Source organism: Urtica dioica, chromosome 4 (genome assembly GCF_054948205.1).
Source record: "Urtica dioica subsp. dioica isolate 48M chromosome 4, U.dioica_male_clone48M_v1_H2, whole genome shotgun sequence".
Lineage (NCBI taxonomy): Eukaryota > Viridiplantae > Streptophyta > Magnoliopsida > Rosales > Urticaceae > Urtica > Urtica dioica.
The window spans coordinates 3,955,034-3,973,296 of NC_142759.1; the positions used below are offsets into that span (position 1 = coordinate 3,955,034).

Genomic DNA, 18,263 nt, shown 5'->3' on the forward strand with positions numbered 1-18,263 from the left:
ACATACATATATATTACGATTAAAGAAAAAATTTCGGTTAAAAAAAGAATTTTGATTTAAATTTTAATCGAAATTGTTCGATTAAAATTAACCGTACGATTAATTTTAATTGAATTTTCGGTTAAAATTAACCGTACGGTTAATTTTAACCGAATAAAAATCAATTAACCTAGGTTAATTGAAACACACACTGACACACACACTAACACACACAGCCACACACACAACCACACACACACTAACACACACAGCCACACACGCTGACACACACGGCCACAGCTGCCACACACACAATTGCCCACTTCGGTTAAAACAATTAATTGCAATTAATTGTTCACTTTTTTATTCGGTTAACAATTAACCGTGAGAAACAAAAATCGGTTAAAGGTTAATTGAAGTTAACCGATTTTTTTTCTTTAATTACGATTTCACTTTTTAGTAGTTTCCTGATTCCTAGGAGTTAGGAACAAACTAATTTAAACGTGATATTTCCTGTAATATAAAAGGCTAAGTACATAAATTCTATTTCTCACAAAAAAAAAAAAAAAAAGAGCTTGTTGTAATTATCTGATTTTACCCCTCCAAACAATTAAAAACGTCTTTAATGTCCACCCGGCGTTGCCAGCACCTCCTCAATACCTTCTCCCTTTAAGCCACGTGGCATCTGTATTCTGTACACGCGTAAAAGCAAACCTAGTTCGAGATCCAAAACTTGCGTCGTTCTCTTGTTCCGACTCATGACTGGGCTCAAAATCAGGGCATAGACTTTACAATCCACATATTATAAATGTGTTTAACCAATTAAACGCACAAAACATCACTAGTGATCTCCACACCGATTGTCTGAAACCCAGAAAATGGGGAGAGATTACCTGGCAATGAAGAGCGATCAAGAACTCATAAGCTCAGACATCGACGAGCTCAAGATCGCCGCCAAGAATCTGATCAACCACGCTGCGAGGCTGGGCGGCCTTGGATTCGGGACTTCTCTTCTCAAATGGCTCGCTTCTTTCGCTGCCATGTATTTTAAGCTTTGCTCTTCTCCTTCTTTTTGATTTCTCTTATATGTATATATCATATATTGATTTGAGACCCATTTATATTACAGTTATCTGCTGATATTGGACCGTACAAACTGGAGGACTAATATGCTGACGTCACTTCTAGTCCCTTACATTTTCCTCAGTCTTCCGATGGTTCTCTTTCACTTCCTCAGGTATATATATATATAATATGCTCTTATTAGAATATCAACGGGCTTTATTGGCACGTCACGTGCTTGGTTTGTTTGTTCTAATTTGCAGAGGAGAGTTTGGAAAATGGATTGCTTTCATCACGGTCGTGCTCAGGCTATTCTTCCCGCGACGTTTCCCCGGTATGTTTTTTTTTTTTTTTAATATAAAATTTGATTTTTGAAATTGTTCTAGAGATCTCGAAGAATTTTGAGGCGGATGACGTCACTTTAAGGCCGAGTCATACCATAATGAAAAATTCTATCGGTATCTCCTGTAAAGATGGTAATTTGGTGAATACCTCGAATTTTATAACATTCTATAAATACCACTTTATTCTTTATTTCCAAATAATATTACCAATATTTTAAGTGAAAATTTGAATTACTAATAAAAATGTAAACAATCAAAACTGTAAAAAATAAGATAAAACTATGAAAATAAGCTATTTTCATAATAAAATAAGGTGCTCTGTGAATAAAAATGAAAAGTAATTGTATTCCCGGAATTGCTTTCTCAAAAGAGGTGACTCAGATTAATTTCTGCTATCCTAATTGCTAATTATTAGTGTTCGGCCGGATGTTACGGGCCTGGCGGTCTGGTGCATGACCCATCACCTTTTGTGAAATTAACTTAGAGGATTATTCCAAAATTATGACTACTTATAAAGTTTTTGACCAAAATCTAATAATAAATGCTTTTACTGGATTTTGGAATAACAAGCTATTATTGGATTTTTTGACCATTTTGGTCAAAAGCTTTCTAAATTGTCATAAAATTTTTAGAATAATCCCTTTTGATAACAGAATAGTTACAAATGTGGCTATATAGAAATCCAAAGGAAAGCTTTTACACCAAAGATCTCGATTTTTGGCAGATTGGTTGGAGCTTCCGGGGTCGTTGATTCTGCTATTGGTGGTGGCGCCGGAATTCTTTGCTTTGACTCTGAGGGAGAGTTGGGTCGGTGTTGTGGTATGTCTCCTCGTCGGGTGTTATCTATTGCAAGAGCACATTAGAGCTTCCGGTGGATTCCGAGACTCATTCACGCAGACTCACGGCATATCCAACACCCTCGGCATCCTTCTTCTTTTGGTCTTCCCCGTCTGGACTCTGGTTGTCCACTTCGTCGCATGACCGTCCGCTTTGTTTTTTTACTGCAAATAAGCAATTGAAGAGCTTTTGTTTGCCTTGGGGCACCAATAGGTGCTTGGCTATAACGAGTTTGATTTCTTTGTTGTTGTTTTTGGTTGTGTACATGACAATGTAATTTGGGGCTTAAGTAGTCACAAGTCCATGGAACGGTCGTTTAGATAAATTTTTGTTGTTTATAAAAAAAAACAACAAATAGGAAGAAAAATAAACTTATCAAATAGGGTAAAAAAATGGTATAAATTGTAAGATGATAGACTTTATCTACGTTTCATGTTTGTATGTGCACATTTTCATATAATTTTACACAAAAAGCATGATTTGAAACCAAATTTGATATCAAATTTAGAATGTTGTATAAATGTCTCAACACTAAAAAAAATAGGACAATTGTGTCCAAATCATAAATGAAAAAATAATTTTATTTGCGATAAATGTTTTTAATAACTAATAAAATTGAAAAAATAATTCTAAACAATAAACAATTTTTTCAAATTTTTTATAAATAAGTAAAAACTTACTTACAACATAAAAATTAAATTATATTCGCGATGAATGTTTTTGATAAAAAAAAAGGCACTATCTACATTTTCCATTTTAAGAAGACATTCATCACGAAAAAATGTTTGGGCCTAATTTATGTGTTTTTAGTGGGTTTACTCGTGGTGAGCCTATAGAAGTATTGGCCCATTTTATGGCTTCGGAGATTGCGGAGTTGAAACCCTAATTATAGAACAGCCTCCTCAAAGACTATCTATAAAACTACCACAAACGAACGGCATTTTCATCACTTCACTTCCGTCGTACAACCTGGTAAAAGTCATCGGTTTTCTGTCTTAGCTTGTCTAATAATTGCTCTGCTATTATAATCAAATGATGGCTACGTAGTATTCTGTATAGATTTGTGTTCTGTTTCTTGTTTCCTTTTTATATTTCTGATCGAGTGGAATGGTTATTCTCTGTGATGATCAACTAAGATGACGAGTCCGATATCCATTCTTTAAAACCCTGACGACAATCGAGGCATTTGTCTGAGAGGTTTAACCTTTCTCACTCCAATTTATTTATTAATATCATCGTTTGAGTTTAATTAGGGTTTTTTAAGGTCAAGCATTATGATGATAGTTTTTTCTGATTTATTATTTGATGAATAATAACCTCCTACTCATTCTGAATGCCTGACCAACAATTAGTTTCCTCTAATTTCTCTATACTTAATTTAAAAAATAATTTATGCATATCAGAATGATTTAGTTAGCCAACTTTTGTTGTATTATGTTCATTGGGTTGAGAGAAATAAGATGGTGTAGCGATGATGAGAAACCAAGTTACATCAGTACATTCTGAAGAGCATCGATGATTACGTTTCAAGCACTTTTGAGCTGCTCGTTGCTTAATCTCTCTCTCTCTCTTGTCAATCATGTTTGGTTATGTTTTTTATGGTCTGGTTCTTTTTTGCTTCTGTTAGTGTGATTGAGTGAAATGGTTATTCTCTGTGATGATCAACCAAAGATGACGAGTCCGAAATCCATTCTTTAAAACCCTGACGACAATCGAGGCATTTGTCTGAGAGGTCTAACCTTTCTCACTCTTAATTTTAATTTTTTTCAATAGTTCAGATTTGTGTATAGGATACCTAATGTTTGGCATAGTGATGATAGTTTTGTCTGATTATTATTTGATGAATAATACCTCCTACTCATACTGAATGCCAAACCAGTAATATGTTGTTTTTTCTATTATATGTTTGTAATATAAAAAGGTGTATAAAAATGAACATGAGAAGCTACTTAGTTTTTTATTAACTGCATGTCAAAACCCAAGTGAATTTTGTCTTTTGTCTGTTCTACCTTCAGGCCTAGGACAGAACTGGGCCAAATGTTAAAATTGTATTAACCAGTGGTTCCTTCCAAGTTGATAAATTTCAATGGAGAAATCAAATAAATATGCAGCGTCGTAAAGCTCGTGGCCATTGTAATTTTTGCAATCGATAGATTTGAAAGATGCTTGAATTTGGACGATTCTCAAACATTTTTTTACTCGAACCATTTATGTATTTAATTTTTTTTAGGAAAAAGTCTGTCATAGTGGAATTGTATTAGGGTATATCATCAGCAAGAGGTTTAGCACAATAAACATACTGAGCACATTAGCTGGCGTACTGTTGGAGTTGAGGAATTGAGTATGGATTCGTAGAGAGACTTTGAAGTTCTGAGCTCATACACTGTTACCTGGACGAAAACGAGGCTCTTGAAGTTCTGAAAATCCCTTGGATGGAGAATACTCAGTCAAAAGTGGATACCGACTCAAAAGCAGACACCACCGACACTTTCGGAACTGCCTCGCCTTTGCGAGACCGTCGAATCCACGTACTTCTGAACTAGAGGACTTTATCTCGCTGCATTTTGGGTCACGATTTGGGTCCTGGTAGCTGAGAATTTATAACGCAAAGGCATAGATGTTTCTCTATCTGCTCCCTTGATCTGTGGAGGAGTCGTTCTGCTAGCAAACCAAGCTGGAAATCTAACTAGTGGTGGACTTTGGAAAAAAAAATTTCTATCAAGGAGATCAGAATTGTTTTCTGGCCGAAATTAAAAGGTCGATGAAAACTCAAGAATTCGAGGACTTTGTTGCTGTAATATTAAGCATGGCTTTGGCCTAGGAGGTGTACATCTTGGGGGCAGAATTTTCCGATGAATATTATAGCATCAAAGTCTTCGAATTCTTTAGTTTTCATCGACCTTTTAATTGTGACCTTGTAGTTACTAAATTATTATGTAGTCAAAAAATTGTAAAAATAAAAATACTTGACCCTGTAGTTACTAAATTATTATGTTCTATGATACTGTTGTCACGAAATTTAGCAACTTCGTCATGAAATTTAATCTTAAAACAAAACATGGTTAAGATCGGTCTTGAAGCATTTTTCGAGGGCTATAATAAAAATTTTGGAAACCGAGAAATCAAGAGTTATGAACTTTTAAAATTTAAGTTATGTTTTTTTCATTCTTTATCTCTCACTTTTATTCATTTTATTAAAATGGTTGTTACACATAAGAAAATATATTAATGAAAAATAAATATATATAAATGAGATAAAAGTAGATTAAGGAAAAAAATAATTATCTCTTGAGCTGGTCTTACTTTTACTTTTTATTTTTATTTTTTAAATAAGACATAATTGGAAATAGCAATATATTTAGTCATAAAATGGACAATTTCTTAATAAAAAACACTAACTAAGAGATTACCCACACTTAATAACATCTTAATTTCATTATAAAACACTTAACATTTTAAAATTAAAAATTTTAACTTTGGTGGACTACCGAAATGGACAATTTTTTGAGCGGAGCCTACAATATCAACCGAGCTTAAACTCCTTTTCCCTCACGATTTGAGATGAGCTTAATATATTTTAGGAGAAGAGATGATGGAATTGAGTTGATAAAACACAATACTGTAGATTTGGAATTTTTTTAAAATAAAAAGTTAAGCGACTCGATATTATTTGTACTCTTGTCCATTTCCTATGATGAGAAGTGGAAATAGTCGAAAATGACCTTTTTCGTAACTAATATTAATCATTGGACTTTATAATTTTCATGAATGACCGTTTTAATATTTAAAGTGTCCATTTTACTCTTAATAACTGTGAAACATATTTCAATAGTTGTAAATCATATTTTAATAATTGTTAACCAGATTTCAATATACCAATATTTAAACTAGATTTTAATAACAATTAACGATATTTCAATAATTATTGATCAATTTCAATAATAGTAAACCAGATTTCAATAACTGTACCAAATTTCAAATATAGTTGATTAGATTTCAATAGTTGTTGAACATATTTCAATAAATGTTCACCATATTTGGAATACAAGTGTATTTTTGTCCGAAAAAAAGAAAAACGGTTATTGCTGAAATGTTTTGAAAACACGAGTGAGATATGAAAAGTGATGCACGTTTTGAACTAGTTATGTAATTTTGTCTAACGAGAATGCGCTTGGCATCGTTTGTGTTTTAAGTGGGCTTGCCCAAAAGAGAACTGTAGGCCCATTATATGGATTATGAGATTAGCACTAACGAACGACGTTCTCATCACTACGCTTCCGTCGAAAGCTCTTTCTTCGTTATCTCGTCGGAAAACACAACCGGGTAAAATTCATGGGTCTTCTGTTTAAATTTGTCTAATTATTACTCTGTTATTATTCACAAATGATGGCTAGGTAGAATTCGATACAGATTTGTGTGTGTGTGTTTTTTTTTTCTTTATTTATTTGGGATAGAGTGAAATGGTTTATATCTCTGTGATGATCAACCAAAGATGACGAGTCCGATATCCATTCTTATAAACCCTGACGACAGATTCGAGGCATTTGTCTGAGAGGTCTAACCTTTCTCACTCCATTTCATATATAAGTAGTTAGTTATATCATTGTTTGAGTTCAATTAGGGTTTTAAAGGTCAGGCATTATGAATCTGATAATTGTTTTTTTTTTTTTACCGAATTATTATGTGATAAATAATAACCTCCTACTCCTACTGAATGCCAGACCAGTAATTCGTTGTCTTCAGTTATGTATTTATGGATTTCAAAAAGTGATTTTCTAAGAAAAAAAATATAAAGCTTAGGTGTAACAGAGTGGTGGACTAGAAGTCTAAATGCATGTCAGAGTCAGTGGTTTGGTTGGCACAGTCAGTCTCCATCTCCCGAATCATCTCCTGTCGATTCCGGTAAGCATTTCCTCTTTTTTCCTTATCATTTCTCTGTTAAACAATCTGTGTGTGAATGTGTATAGGGTTGGAATGAGTATGGGAGTAAATGGGTAGTGTCGAAGAAGAAGAGACACACCAAATCGGCATTGGTGGTGTTGGGTTGCAAAGCAGTGGAGACCGATGACAAACTCTCCACCACCATTGTCTCTCCCAGTCCCTCTCTCTTCAAGCAGGTAATTCATTTCGTCCATGCTCTCTCTCTCTCTTTAGTTCACAAGCTCCGTGCTTTCTTTGCTGAATTGGAATTCCTCAGATCGGACAACAACGCAACGCCAAATTGGCGTTCGGGGTTTGCGTGGGGACCACGATACTGGTGCTTGTCGTGAGGGCGATCACGAGTCGGCGTAGAAACTACGAGAGCCACTCGCCGGGCTCTGTCGCCGATCTCGTCAGACGCGGCCAGCTTAGGTCCGACACGAGAGGCATGTACGATAATACACCATAATACCTCTTTTCTCTCTTTGAATTAGATTTTGGGGGATGTATAAATATATATTTTGATTGAGAATGGGAGGTGTGGAATAATAGAAGGAAGGGAGTGAAGTACGAAGACCCGTTCAACAATCCGATGGTGAAGGAGGGGAAGAGTGATTCGACGGTGGAGATGTGTGGGAAGGTGTACCGGGTTGCGGCGGTGATGCTGACGGAGGAGCAGCGGGCGGTGCACCAGAAGAGGCGCTCGCGGGCCTACCAGTGGAAGAGGCCCACGGTTTTCCTCAAAGAAGGGGACGTTTTGCCTCCCAACGTGGACCCCGACACGGTCCGGTGGATCCCCGCAAACCACCCCTTCGCGACCACAGTCACGGACATCGACGAAGACGTGGCCCACACAAATGTTGCACAGAAGCACGGCGTTCCTTTCCGTATTCGAGCCGAGCACGAGGCCCTCCAACTCAAACTCCAAGCCCTTCAAAATGTATCTCTCTCTCTCTCTCTCTCTCTCTCTCTCTCTCTCTCTCTCTCTCTCTTTCTTTTATTGGAATTCATCCGTTATTGATTACATTTTATCTGATTTTTGCAGGAGCAGAAGCTCAATAACTTGACCTTAGACCCTTCCAATGCTAAAGATTTTGAGAGAGCATTCAAGCCTAATAATCAGAACCCATCTCAAAACGACTCCGATGAAATGCAAAAACCATAAGTCTATCTTACACTAAATTATTGTACATACTTTTTTGCACCATCCTGCCTTTTCGTTTACGGACGTTTTGCCGGAATCTATTTGAAGTTGGTAAACGCAAATGATACATCTTTAATCGATCTCAGCGATTACGGAGTTTCGACTGAAATAGCACATTTTTTTCTTTGAAAGAATTCTGCCATAAATCAGGGAAGTCCTTGAAGATTACAGACTCCTTTAGCAGCTTGTTGGAAGTCCTCGAGGAAGTGGGACGCCCAAACACAAGATCTGAAGGAGTACCGACCCGGCCGGAGTGGACCTCAGTCTTTTCTTTGATTCCGACAACACCATGTCAGAGAACAAGAAATCAAAAGCTTGAGATGCGAGAAGCTCTCTAACCGAGATAGACATGTCGATGATGTCTTTGGAAAAGTCGTGCTTGATCAAGTCCCACCAACCCAATAGCTTCCATAGAAGCACATTTGCCTTGCACCCAAAAAGAGCGTCTCGTGCTCCTTATGGCTACGGGAACACAAGGGATTAAACTTCACACCCTGTTGAGCAAGAGTTCCCATCGTCATAGGCCACTCTCTTCGCGCTATCCAAAATTTTTTATTTTATTTTAGGAGGAAGGTGGAGTTTCCTCACAAGCTCAACCCACTCCACCATATTGCCAAGTCGGATCATGCAAGCTTTCAAAAACTTCCACTCAACACGATCGTAAGATTTTGAGACCTCCACACTTTTCGTTTGCAAATCGACCTTGTCGAATAGCGTGAAGACATTCAAACGCAATCATTGTATTATCAAAAATTTGAGCACCAACAAATGCTTTCTAATTTTGATTTTACGCTATCGCCACAGCCATAGTACTCTTGAACCTTATATGGCTTCATTGAATTGTTTTTAGTGGGCTTACTAGAACTGTAGGCCCATTATATGGCTTTTGGAGATTGCTGAGTGGGAAACCCTAATTCTAGAACAGGCTCGTCAGAGACCATACCACAAACGAACGACATTACTTCACTTCCGTCGAAATCTCTGTCGAATAACCGGGTAAAAGTCCTGGGTTTTCTATCTTTCAGTTTGTCTAATTATTGCTCTGTTATTATTCTCAAATCATGGCTAGGTAGTACTAGTTGTAGATTAGTGTTCTGTTATTTGTTTTCTTTATTTTATATTGGGATCGAGTGAAAGGCTTAGTCTCTGTGATGATCAACCAAAGATGACGAGTCCGAAATCAATTCTTTTTAAACCCTGACGACGATTCGAGGCATTTGTCTGAGAGGCCTAACCTTTCTCACTCCAATTCATGTTCGATCATTGTTGTAGTTCGATTAGGGTTTTCATAGTTTAAAGGCATAATGATTGATGGTTTGTTTTTCTGATTTATGATTTGATCCTGAATTCCGGAGCAGCAATTGGTTCTCTCTAATTAGTATTTGTATGCGTATAATTAGTAGTGGTGGGTATTGTGTTGAGGGAAATCGATCGGCGATGAATATGGGGAGCGATTGGCAGAGGAAGATCGGGAAAGTTCGATCGTTCTTCGGGAATGCCATGGGCGGCGTTAGAGGCGGCGCAAATCTGGCGTCGTGGGGCGTGGCCGGCGCGTTGGCGTATTATCTTTGGGTCAAACCCTCTCAGGATCTCCGGCGAGACCAACGCCAGAGATCCCAAGAAGCCAAAAAGGACTGACTAGTCATATACACTCATACACTCGTATGCTTTTTATATTCACAGTTAAATTTTTGTTTTTTTTTTTATTATTCCTTTCTTCAAATACATAATAATATTGGACTGGAAGGAAATAGTCCATCACCAATTTACGTGACTATCGATGTTGCAATCATTCAATAGATTTTGCGTGCTACACTACATATGGCAATTTGCAGTTTTTGATTGGAATTTATGATCATGTATTGATGTTGGTGGTGATGTATGGAAACTTTGTAATCATGTATAATTTGTTTATATTGTTGCGATTGGTGTGTGGGAAGATGATAAAGCCATCACATAACAAGATTAAATAGGCGATGGCGATTAATTTCATAATAAATAGTTTTTATGTAATTTATTAGTCTTGCATGGTTAGTATGTAATTGGGTTTGATTTTTATGAAAAGCTTTTATGTTTTCTTTTCAGTGGCGTGCCATGTTTAAAAACAAACTAGCTAAGCTATAGGTGATGGTGATTTATGGGTACATAAATCATAATATTATCAGAAAGTATAGAGGTGAAGATTGTAATGGTAATAAATGTATACCCTTAAATGTGACAGAAAATCATTGAAATAACACACACCATGTAAGAATGATCATACGCTGACGGCGCTATTTTTTTTGCTAGTTGACATTTTATGTTTTTTTTTAATGTGTTAATCTCAAATAAACTTATGTTCATATTTATTTGGTAATCTCAACCATAGATAAAGACTATATTTAAATGTAGTTATGGTGACGAAAGGGTAGTGTGTGGTTCAGGACGGTCACGTTGAAGATGAAAAAGTTGAGGCATACATTGAATTGAATAAAGATCGAGACAGGCTCAAAAAACGTACATTATCAATAAGTTGTTTCACTGTTTTTTCTTTTATTATTTCTTTCGTGACTAATATTGACGACACAGTCGATCGTTTTTTTAATTAACCCTACATTTTTTATTCGATAACCAAATCAAACTAGCTGAAAATTGTTCAAAGCCACAAAAACGGTAGACGGATTAAAAATCCAAAAATTTAAATCGTACTGAGATTAAACAATCCATTAATTAACTCCACTGTCAAAGCACATGCGGATCCAGTAAATTCGGATTCTTGATCCACATTAGCTCGTAAAAAATCACACGAAGTAACATTATATAAATAAAATAAGTCAATTCTTGAACACGACATTAATAACATGTCGTGCAGGCCCGTTCTACTTACACCAATGTTCTACTTACAACAATTGTTTTTAATTTTATATATATAAAAATTGCTCTATATATAATAATATCGGTTGATTTTCTAAAGATTCTCTAAAATTTAAGACGTGTCCCAGTTTTTGTTGGGTATATATTAGTTTATTAATACAAAAGCCAAAAACTAGTTTAGTGCTACACTAAATTTGCTATGAAACCAGAATGAAAGCTTTACAGCATGAAAAACACTTGTCTATCTTCGTGGCCATCCTTCTTTGCACGGCAGTTTTGGTGTGCTCATGGAAGAGAAGTTTATTCCTTGGAAACCACCTATTCCAGGAAGTGCCTCAAGGTAAATATATATAGATAACCTCATATGGATATAATTAACTTTGTAATTTATTAGATATGATTTATTTTATTTTGTTTATATGCAGATATTGCTCCTGTGGCTGCGACCGTGGGCGAAGAAAAGAGCGACGGAGACGGAGAAATCAGTCAGAGAATCGTAGGAAAGGAAAAAAGTGGAGAAACTGGAAAAGAAGAAATAGAAGCTGAACATGAAGGTATGGAAAGGAAAATAGAAGCTGGACATGAAGGTATGGAAAATCAAAAGACTATTGAGGAAATGACGGCTCTTAATAGAACTTCTGAAGAAGGATACTCGAATAGAAGTGACGTTAAAGGTAAATGAAAGGCTATTCATGCTCAAAATATATATGGATCCAAAACTAATTGATTGACGTTACTGAAATATATACTTGTTTTGATTTTTTAGTGTGCAATTATGGGAAAGGAAAATGGGTTGTAGACAAGAACTATAGTCTATACTCGGGCTTCGGGTGTAGACAATGGTTGAGATCGAATTGGGCTTGCCGACTATCTCGCCGCCCCGATTTCTCTTACGAGAATCTCCGATGGCAGCCCAAAGATTGCCCTCTCGAACCATTTGAGTCATCCAAGTTCTTGAAAAGGTACTTATTATATGTATGAACACATTCCATGTAATGTTCCTAGCTAATATCAGGAAGCAAGTTTTCACACAATATACATCCATAACAAAATATTCCGTGACTTTAATTCCATTTTTTTTTTAATATATGCAATTAGATTAATAGATAGTGTACTATTTGATCGATTGATTTATTATTTCCAGCACTTGGATTTTGTTATTTACTTACTAAAGTCCTGATTAGGCTACTTTCAATTATTATTCATTACAAATTTTGTTTGTTTTTAATATTTTTGTTTTATTTTATTTCTAATGAATGACTATTCTAATGGGTGAGTTTGGTTTATCTCTCCTTCATTAATTTCATTTTTTTTTCCTTGAAGGCTGCAAAACAAAACTCTAGCTTTTGCGGGAGATTCATTGGCGAAACAACAGTTTCAGTCCTTGATCTGCATGATAACCGGCGGCGAGCCCCGTGACGACATAGTCTCTGTCGCGAGGGAGTTCGGAGGATCGCAGGCACTCCGATTCCTTGCCACCAACACCACCTTGGTCATGATCTGGTCAACCACCTTATGCGAGGTACGAGCAGTCAACAAGTCGGACCCTATGACCGAGAATGCAATCCACCTGGACCGCCCCGAGCCACTCCTCGTCCGCCACGTCCACAAGATCGACATCCTCGTCCTCAACACCATGCACCACTGGAGCCCATGGAAGTTCAAGGACAATCGGTGGGTGACCTACCTCGGCGGAGTCCCGAATCCCTCGCCAGTCTGGGAAGCCTGGAACGCAACGGTTCACAACATAGTAAACTGGGCAGACGAGCAAATGGCGAAACACCCGGGCTTGAGAGTTTTCTATCGAACGACTTCTCCGAGGCATTTTAGCGATGGGGATTGGAACACGGGAGGGAGGTGCGATAAGGCGGCAATGAGTTGGGTGGGAATGGAGGCCGGGGAGGAGAGGGACTTGGTGGCTGAGTCAGCGGTGGAGGGGACTAGGGTGACACTTTTGGACATAACGAGACTCACGAAAATGAGGGACGAGGCTCACATATCGCGATATCGCGGGGCACGTATCTTAAACATCTCCGACTGCTCTCACTGGTGCTTGCCTGGCGTGCCAGATACATGGAACCACATCCTTTCTACACTATTGCAGTAGTGTAGGGTCTGATTGGAACCTGAAAAATGCGAGGGAAAGTGAAAAATTGAAGAAAAATGAATTTCGGAGGAAAAATCAAAATTTCGCGTGAAGAAGATTTCGATAACGGAAACGCAAAAGCACAAATTTAGAGGGATTTCATTTTACTCGTGATTTTGCATGAAAAATAGAAAATCAAAGTTAGTTATAAATTTGTTCTCATATATTCTTTCATATTTTTCGTTCTTTGTAGAAATAGAGGGATTTAATTTTCCTATATATCTTATTTATAGGTTCCGAACATGCCCGCAATGCTTCTTACGCTTTATAAATTCCAATTTTAGGGGTATGTGAAACAAATAATCTAAAACAATACTTAATTTTGATATATTAGAAAGGGGGAGAAATTTGATGTGTATGTAAGTCGTTAAAAAAAAATTAAAATTTTGAAAAAGGAGGATGCCACACCTGTTCCGACGATACGAAGATTGAATTTCCTTTAAAATTAAATATGTAGATAAACACACATACATCTCCACAAATACCACGTTGAACCTGCAGTGCTCGTGTCTGTTCTCTAAAGAACCTTAAAAAATCACATTTTAACATATCAATGTCAAAGTGACTGGACGAACACGTTCACTGAAAAATGTTAGAAAACCTCAAAACCATGCGTCGTGACTCATGTGCCACAGCTCCAGAATACTATCTAAATAGTGAGATGATGATAGTATACGGAAAAGACTTAAAGTTTATAAAAAATACTAATCATTATTAACCGATTCATTATTGATAATTTTTAAATATAAATCAGCATATTTCTACTACACATGATAATTTAAATCATTATGGCAATATAATTGTCCATAATAATTTATGTGTTGTTTGAGTTACAAGTTAGTTCGTTTATCTTGATAAATTGCTACTTTTTTCGCGCTAAAACTTTTATCACTAGTAATGTACACATTTCTTATTTAAAGTGTTTCTTATAAAAATCATCGAAAAAGTATACTACATGCGATGAATAACGGCAGCAAAAGCCTCTTCGTTTTGTAATGATAAATTTCATAAAAAAAAAAGGATAAATTCAATTTTTAACACATTCTATGCAACTTTTTTTATTCCAAATAGTGTCGTGTAGTGCCATGCGATGAAATGAGATACTTTTATTTTGTTTATGGGTAATTTGCTAAGATTACGCTAAATTTAAATTTTATGCTACAATAGACGGAAAAACTGAAATTTACCTATTACTACACATATTATAATACGAAAACTTCCTTTGGGCCCTGATGTCATTCTACTCCACGCACGGTATAAAACTGATAATAACGATATTAAAAAAAAAAAAAGTTTTTAGAACTTATCAAGCACAAGTTACAGCACACTTGAACTATTGTATTTGTAACATAAAGAAAAAATGGACAAATTAGAACCACATGAATATCACGATGCCCAATATCCGTTTGAGGAGAGCGCATAGAATTTAGACCAGCCATGTGGCCACACAAGTATCTTACATCCCAAACAAAGAAGTCGCCACGTGGCACCCCAAAGCAATCAGCCAATGAGAGCAAGCCTTATCCTATCCGTTTATCTAAGGCCACACCACTATACTTTCTCAAGCCTCGTAGCTAAAGCTGAGTCAGAAACTAATAGAAACTCTCGCAGAGGGTTTGATCGAGTGTTGAGAAAGAAAGAAAGAGACAAAGGAAATCATGGCAGCGTCGTTACAAGCAGCGGCGACGATGATGCAGCCGACGAAGTTGGGGCGGTCCTGCGGCGGAGTCCAGCTGAGGCCCACTCAGTCCGTTTCCAAGGCCTTCGGAGTCGAGTCCGCCAACGGAGGACGTCTCACGTGCTCTCTTCACTCCGATTTCAAGGACTTTGCTCACAAGTGCCTTGACGCCTCCAAGGTCGCCGGCTTCGCTCTTGCCACCTCAGCTCTCGTCGTCTCGGTAATACAATAATTACCTTTACACTCATATATAGGTCTACAATTCTAAAAAAAGTAAAAAACCGAATTCCCGTTCATGCTCTAATAAACGATCGGCATAATTAAGTAGAGATGTATTATCATCAATTCATTATTACGTTTTCTCGAGGGTAGAGTACATTAGAAAAATAGTCAAGTTAAACGTTTGACATGATTAATATTTAGTAAATTTGAGGTAAATTATCGCTTCCAGACTTAAATTTTAAGTAAATAGTCACTTTCATATAAAAAAAAAACGTTGATTGTTTACTTAAGATTTACGTCTGAAAGTTGCTATTTACCTTAAAAATAAAAAAGAAATTGTGACTGATGATCCGGGGGGGCGGGAGCAGGGGGCGAGCGCGGAGGGAGTACCGAAGCGACTGACGTTCGACGAGATCCAGAGCAAGACGTACATGGAAGTGAAAGGCACGGGGACGGCGAACCAATGCCCGACCATCGACGGAGGAGTGGAGTCGTTCGCGTTCAAGCCGGGGAAGTACAACGCGAAGAAGCTGTGCCTGGAGCCGACGTCGTTCACGGTGAAAGCTGAGGGGATCAACAAGAACTCGGCCCCGGACTTCCAGAAGACCAAGCTCATGACCCGCCTCACCTACACCCTCGACGAGATCGAGGGCCCCTTCGAGGTGGGCCCCGACGGCTCCGTCAAGTTCGAGGAGAAAGACGGCATCGACTACGCCGCCGTCACCGTCCAGCTGCCCGGAGGCGAGCGCGTCCCCTTCCTCTTCACCATCAAGCAGCTCGTCGCCTCCGGGAAGCCCGACAGCTTCTCCGGCGACTTCTTGGTCCCGTCGTACCGCGGCTCCTCCTTCCTGGACCCCAAGGGACGGGGCGGCTCCACCGGCTACGACAACGCCGTCGCGCTGCCAGCTGGCGGCAGGGGTGACGAGGAAGAGCTGGCCAAGGAGAACAACAAGAACACCGCGTCCTTGACCGGGAAGATCACGCTCAGCGTCACCAAGAGCAAGCCCGAGACCGGCGAGCTCATCGGGGTCTTCGAGAGCCTTCAGCCCTCCGACACCGATTTGGGGGCCAAGGTCCCCAAGGACGTCAAGATCCAGGGCATCTGGTACGCCCAGCTTGAATAGTCATTATATTTTCTTTCTCCAATCTATTCTGTTTTCTTGTTCCTGTTGTACCCGGATGATATAATGAATGATGTGTATTTATTATTCTAATGTGGAGTCCTCAGATTTTTGCTTCATTAGAGATCAACTCCAAACTCCAATCCAATGCGGCGTGCTCATTCATGCGTAAATAGAAAGCACATTAAGCTATTATTGCATTGTGAGCAATTTAGAACCACCGTAATCACTAAGGCAATGATACTTATATATGACTCTCACTAATATTTTATATAAAAATAATTATAAATTGAATATAAAAAATAATATGTATTAAAATAATATTATAGTCAGACAACTTTTAAAGATGGTCACATTGAAATAATTTTGTAAAAATATTGCTCATTATTGATTTATAAGCTATGAAAATTAATTCGTTGTGTTGTTTGATTGAGATGATGAAAAATAAGATGAAGAGATTAGCAGAGAATGTTTTTCTATGAGCTTCACAAAAATCTGTCTCTTCCAATTTAGATGAATTTAAAAAAATGAAAACTAAAACGCGAGTAGATTATCGATCTAACATTTATCAAATTAATTATGTGAAATTTGTTGTAACTAGCCAAGCGCCCAAGTTTCATTTTATTAAGCAAATAGCTCATATATTCGACTCAGACCATAATGTCCTCACTCGCGAATAGGTTAATTTAATTAACGTAATGAAGTGAGTTAGGTTAATTAATTAACTTATTGGTTGAATATCAGCTTAGGTTCTGATTTTTTTGTAAGTAAAGTTAATTTACTAAATGATTGAATTAGAAATTAGGTTAATTAATTGAATGCTTTGAATATCAATTGACTTAAGTTCTTATTTTTGTAAATATTTTGTGAATTTCAAATCATTCACGAATCAATTAATTAATTAACCTAACTCACTCTAGTACGTTAATTAAATTAACTTATTCGCGAATTTACAGTGAATCAACAAAATCATAGACTTTTATTTCTCTTCTTCTTTTTCTGCGGCGATGATTCGTCGAGGCCTCCGTCGAACTGGTTCGACTCGAGGCGGAGAGTCAGCAGTCTCGAGAGACGAGCGAGCTCGGTCGCCGGAATCTCGTCGGTGAAACGATTATGCGAGAAATCCAGTCTTTGAACTCGACGGAGCTTCGAGGTCCCGGAGCAGGAGGGCGTGGCGGCGGCGGATGTGGTGGAGGAGTTGTCGTCGGAGAGGTTTGGGGCGGCGGTGAGAGGGAAGGAGTTAGGGTTAAGGGAGGTTGTGGATGATAGGGGTAGTTTAGGTAGTCTATTAAAGTTGGGCTATTTACTTAATAAAATGAAACATGGGCTAGTCTCTTAATATTGTTGAGCAAATTTGGCTATTCTTCAAAATAACCCATTAATTATTATGTAAAGATGAATGTAATGTAGTGACTATAGTACAATCAATATTAATTATTCATCTCTATATTTTATTTATAACAAATAATAAAAAGGTAGATTTTAATTTTTTTTTTCTCATATTATACCAATCACTTTAAAAAAATTACAATTCATCGCTTTGATTTCTCTTCCATCGTACTTTATGCATCCACAAATTTTCACTCTTTTCAACAACTAAAGCCGATGGGTCCCAACCAGAATCGAAGCTAGAGAGCTTCGTCATGATGCCAACAAATCAATAGAGATGATCAATTTATCCGTTCAATGGCCAATCTCTTTCTCGTCGTGCTACATGAGCAACAATAATATGCAAAATAGCTAGCGAGTTTCGAGATCAAATAGATTAAGATAAATCATTTGTGAAAGAGAATAACACTAGTATTAGCATTAAATAGAGACATGGGATACATTTTTGTGTGTGTGAGAGAGAAAATCTAATAAAAGAATTTACTTGAAGTAGAAGATTACAAAAGTC

At 37.4% G+C, this 18,263-nt stretch overlaps 5 protein-coding genes, 1 long non-coding RNA gene and 6 other non-coding genes across 17 annotated transcripts; all 12 read left to right on the forward strand.

Moving 5' to 3' along the window:
- The first annotated feature begins 736 nt into the window (after positions 1-736).
- Positions 737-2,530, forward strand: LOC149399444 (cold-regulated 413 plasma membrane protein 2-like). The gene is made up of 4 exons (XM_089612690.1): positions 737-1,021; positions 1,109-1,216; positions 1,305-1,375; positions 2,110-2,530. Exons 1-4 carry the CDS (start codon positions 858-860, stop codon positions 2,364-2,366), a joined length of 600 nt encoding a protein of 199 aa, XP_089468816.1. The 5' UTR covers positions 737-857; the 3' UTR covers positions 2,367-2,530.
- A 578-nt stretch (positions 2,531-3,108) lies between these two features.
- On the forward strand, positions 3,109-5,103 carry LOC149399445 (uncharacterized). The gene is made up of 2 exons (XR_016296377.1): positions 3,109-3,954; positions 4,453-5,103. It is a non-coding gene; the product is annotated as an uncharacterized LOC149399445 (long non-coding RNA).
- Positions 3,338-3,421, forward strand: LOC149399446 (small nucleolar RNA SNOR75). Its single transcript, XR_016296848.1, has one exon. It is a non-coding gene; the product is annotated as a small nucleolar RNA SNOR75 (small nucleolar RNA).
- On the forward strand, positions 3,489-3,555 carry LOC149399447 (small nucleolar RNA Z105). The gene has a single exon (XR_016296857.1). It is a non-coding gene; the product is annotated as a small nucleolar RNA Z105 (small nucleolar RNA).
- LOC149399448 (small nucleolar RNA SNOR75) lies at positions 3,872-3,956 on the forward strand. Its single transcript, XR_016296849.1, has one exon. It is a non-coding gene; the product is annotated as a small nucleolar RNA SNOR75 (small nucleolar RNA).
- LOC149399449 (small nucleolar RNA Z105) lies at positions 4,025-4,089 on the forward strand. The gene has a single exon (XR_016296858.1). It is a non-coding gene; the product is annotated as a small nucleolar RNA Z105 (small nucleolar RNA).
- A 1,342-nt stretch (positions 5,104-6,445) lies between the features above and the next one.
- On the forward strand, positions 6,446-8,455 carry MCD1 (multiple chloroplast division site 1). Of its 4 annotated transcripts, none has more exons than XM_089610488.1 (6): positions 6,446-6,545; positions 7,023-7,124; positions 7,190-7,339; positions 7,420-7,592; positions 7,695-8,082; positions 8,188-8,455. In XM_089610488.1, the coding sequence occupies exons 2-6, from the start codon at positions 7,053-7,055 to the stop codon at positions 8,305-8,307; spliced, it is 903 nt and encodes a 300-aa protein (XP_089466614.1). In that variant the 5' UTR covers positions 6,446-6,545; positions 7,023-7,052; the 3' UTR covers positions 8,308-8,455. The 4 variants fall into 4 exon arrangements, with proteins under 4 accessions (XP_089466614.1, XP_089466615.1, XP_089466616.1 ...); XM_089610489.1 differs by having other exon boundaries at positions 6,456-6,545; positions 7,018-7,124; XM_089610490.1 differs by having other exon boundaries at positions 6,457-6,545; positions 7,032-7,124.
- On the forward strand, positions 6,693-6,779 carry LOC149399451 (small nucleolar RNA SNOR75). The gene has a single exon (XR_016296850.1). It is a non-coding gene; the product is annotated as a small nucleolar RNA SNOR75 (small nucleolar RNA).
- Positions 8,456-8,498: 43 nt separating the features above from the next.
- Positions 8,499-10,271, forward strand: LOC149399452 (subtilisin-like protease). 3 transcript variants are annotated; one of them, XM_089611039.1, is made up of 3 exons: positions 8,499-9,006; positions 9,272-9,342; positions 9,750-10,271. In XM_089611039.1, exon 3 carries the CDS (start codon positions 9,784-9,786, stop codon positions 9,982-9,984), a length of 201 nt encoding a protein of 66 aa, XP_089467165.1. In that variant the 5' UTR covers positions 8,499-9,006; positions 9,272-9,342; positions 9,750-9,783; the 3' UTR covers positions 9,985-10,271. The 3 variants fall into 3 exon arrangements, with proteins under 3 accessions (XP_089467165.1, XP_089467163.1, XP_089467164.1); XM_089611037.1 differs by having other exon boundaries at positions 8,499-9,342; positions 9,747-10,271; XM_089611038.1 differs by having other exon boundaries at positions 8,499-9,342.
- LOC149399453 (small nucleolar RNA SNOR75) lies at positions 9,490-9,576 on the forward strand. Its single transcript, XR_016296851.1, has one exon. It is a non-coding gene; the product is annotated as a small nucleolar RNA SNOR75 (small nucleolar RNA).
- Positions 10,272-11,356: 1,085 nt separating the features above from the next.
- On the forward strand, positions 11,357-13,625 carry LOC149399454 (protein trichome birefringence-like 16). The gene is made up of 4 exons (XM_089611175.1): positions 11,357-11,539; positions 11,625-11,873; positions 11,966-12,161; positions 12,523-13,625. The coding sequence occupies exons 1-4, from the start codon at positions 11,410-11,412 to the stop codon at positions 13,304-13,306; spliced, it is 1,359 nt and encodes a 452-aa protein (XP_089467301.1). The 5' UTR covers positions 11,357-11,409; the 3' UTR covers positions 13,307-13,625.
- A 1,271-nt stretch (positions 13,626-14,896) lies between these two features.
- LOC149399455 (oxygen-evolving enhancer protein 1, chloroplastic) lies at positions 14,897-16,485 on the forward strand. The gene is made up of 2 exons (XM_089611549.1): positions 14,897-15,243; positions 15,614-16,485. The coding sequence occupies exons 1-2, from the start codon at positions 15,004-15,006 to the stop codon at positions 16,367-16,369; spliced, it is 996 nt and encodes a 331-aa protein (XP_089467675.1). The 5' UTR covers positions 14,897-15,003; the 3' UTR covers positions 16,370-16,485.
- Positions 16,486-18,263: the final 1,778 nt, after the last annotated feature.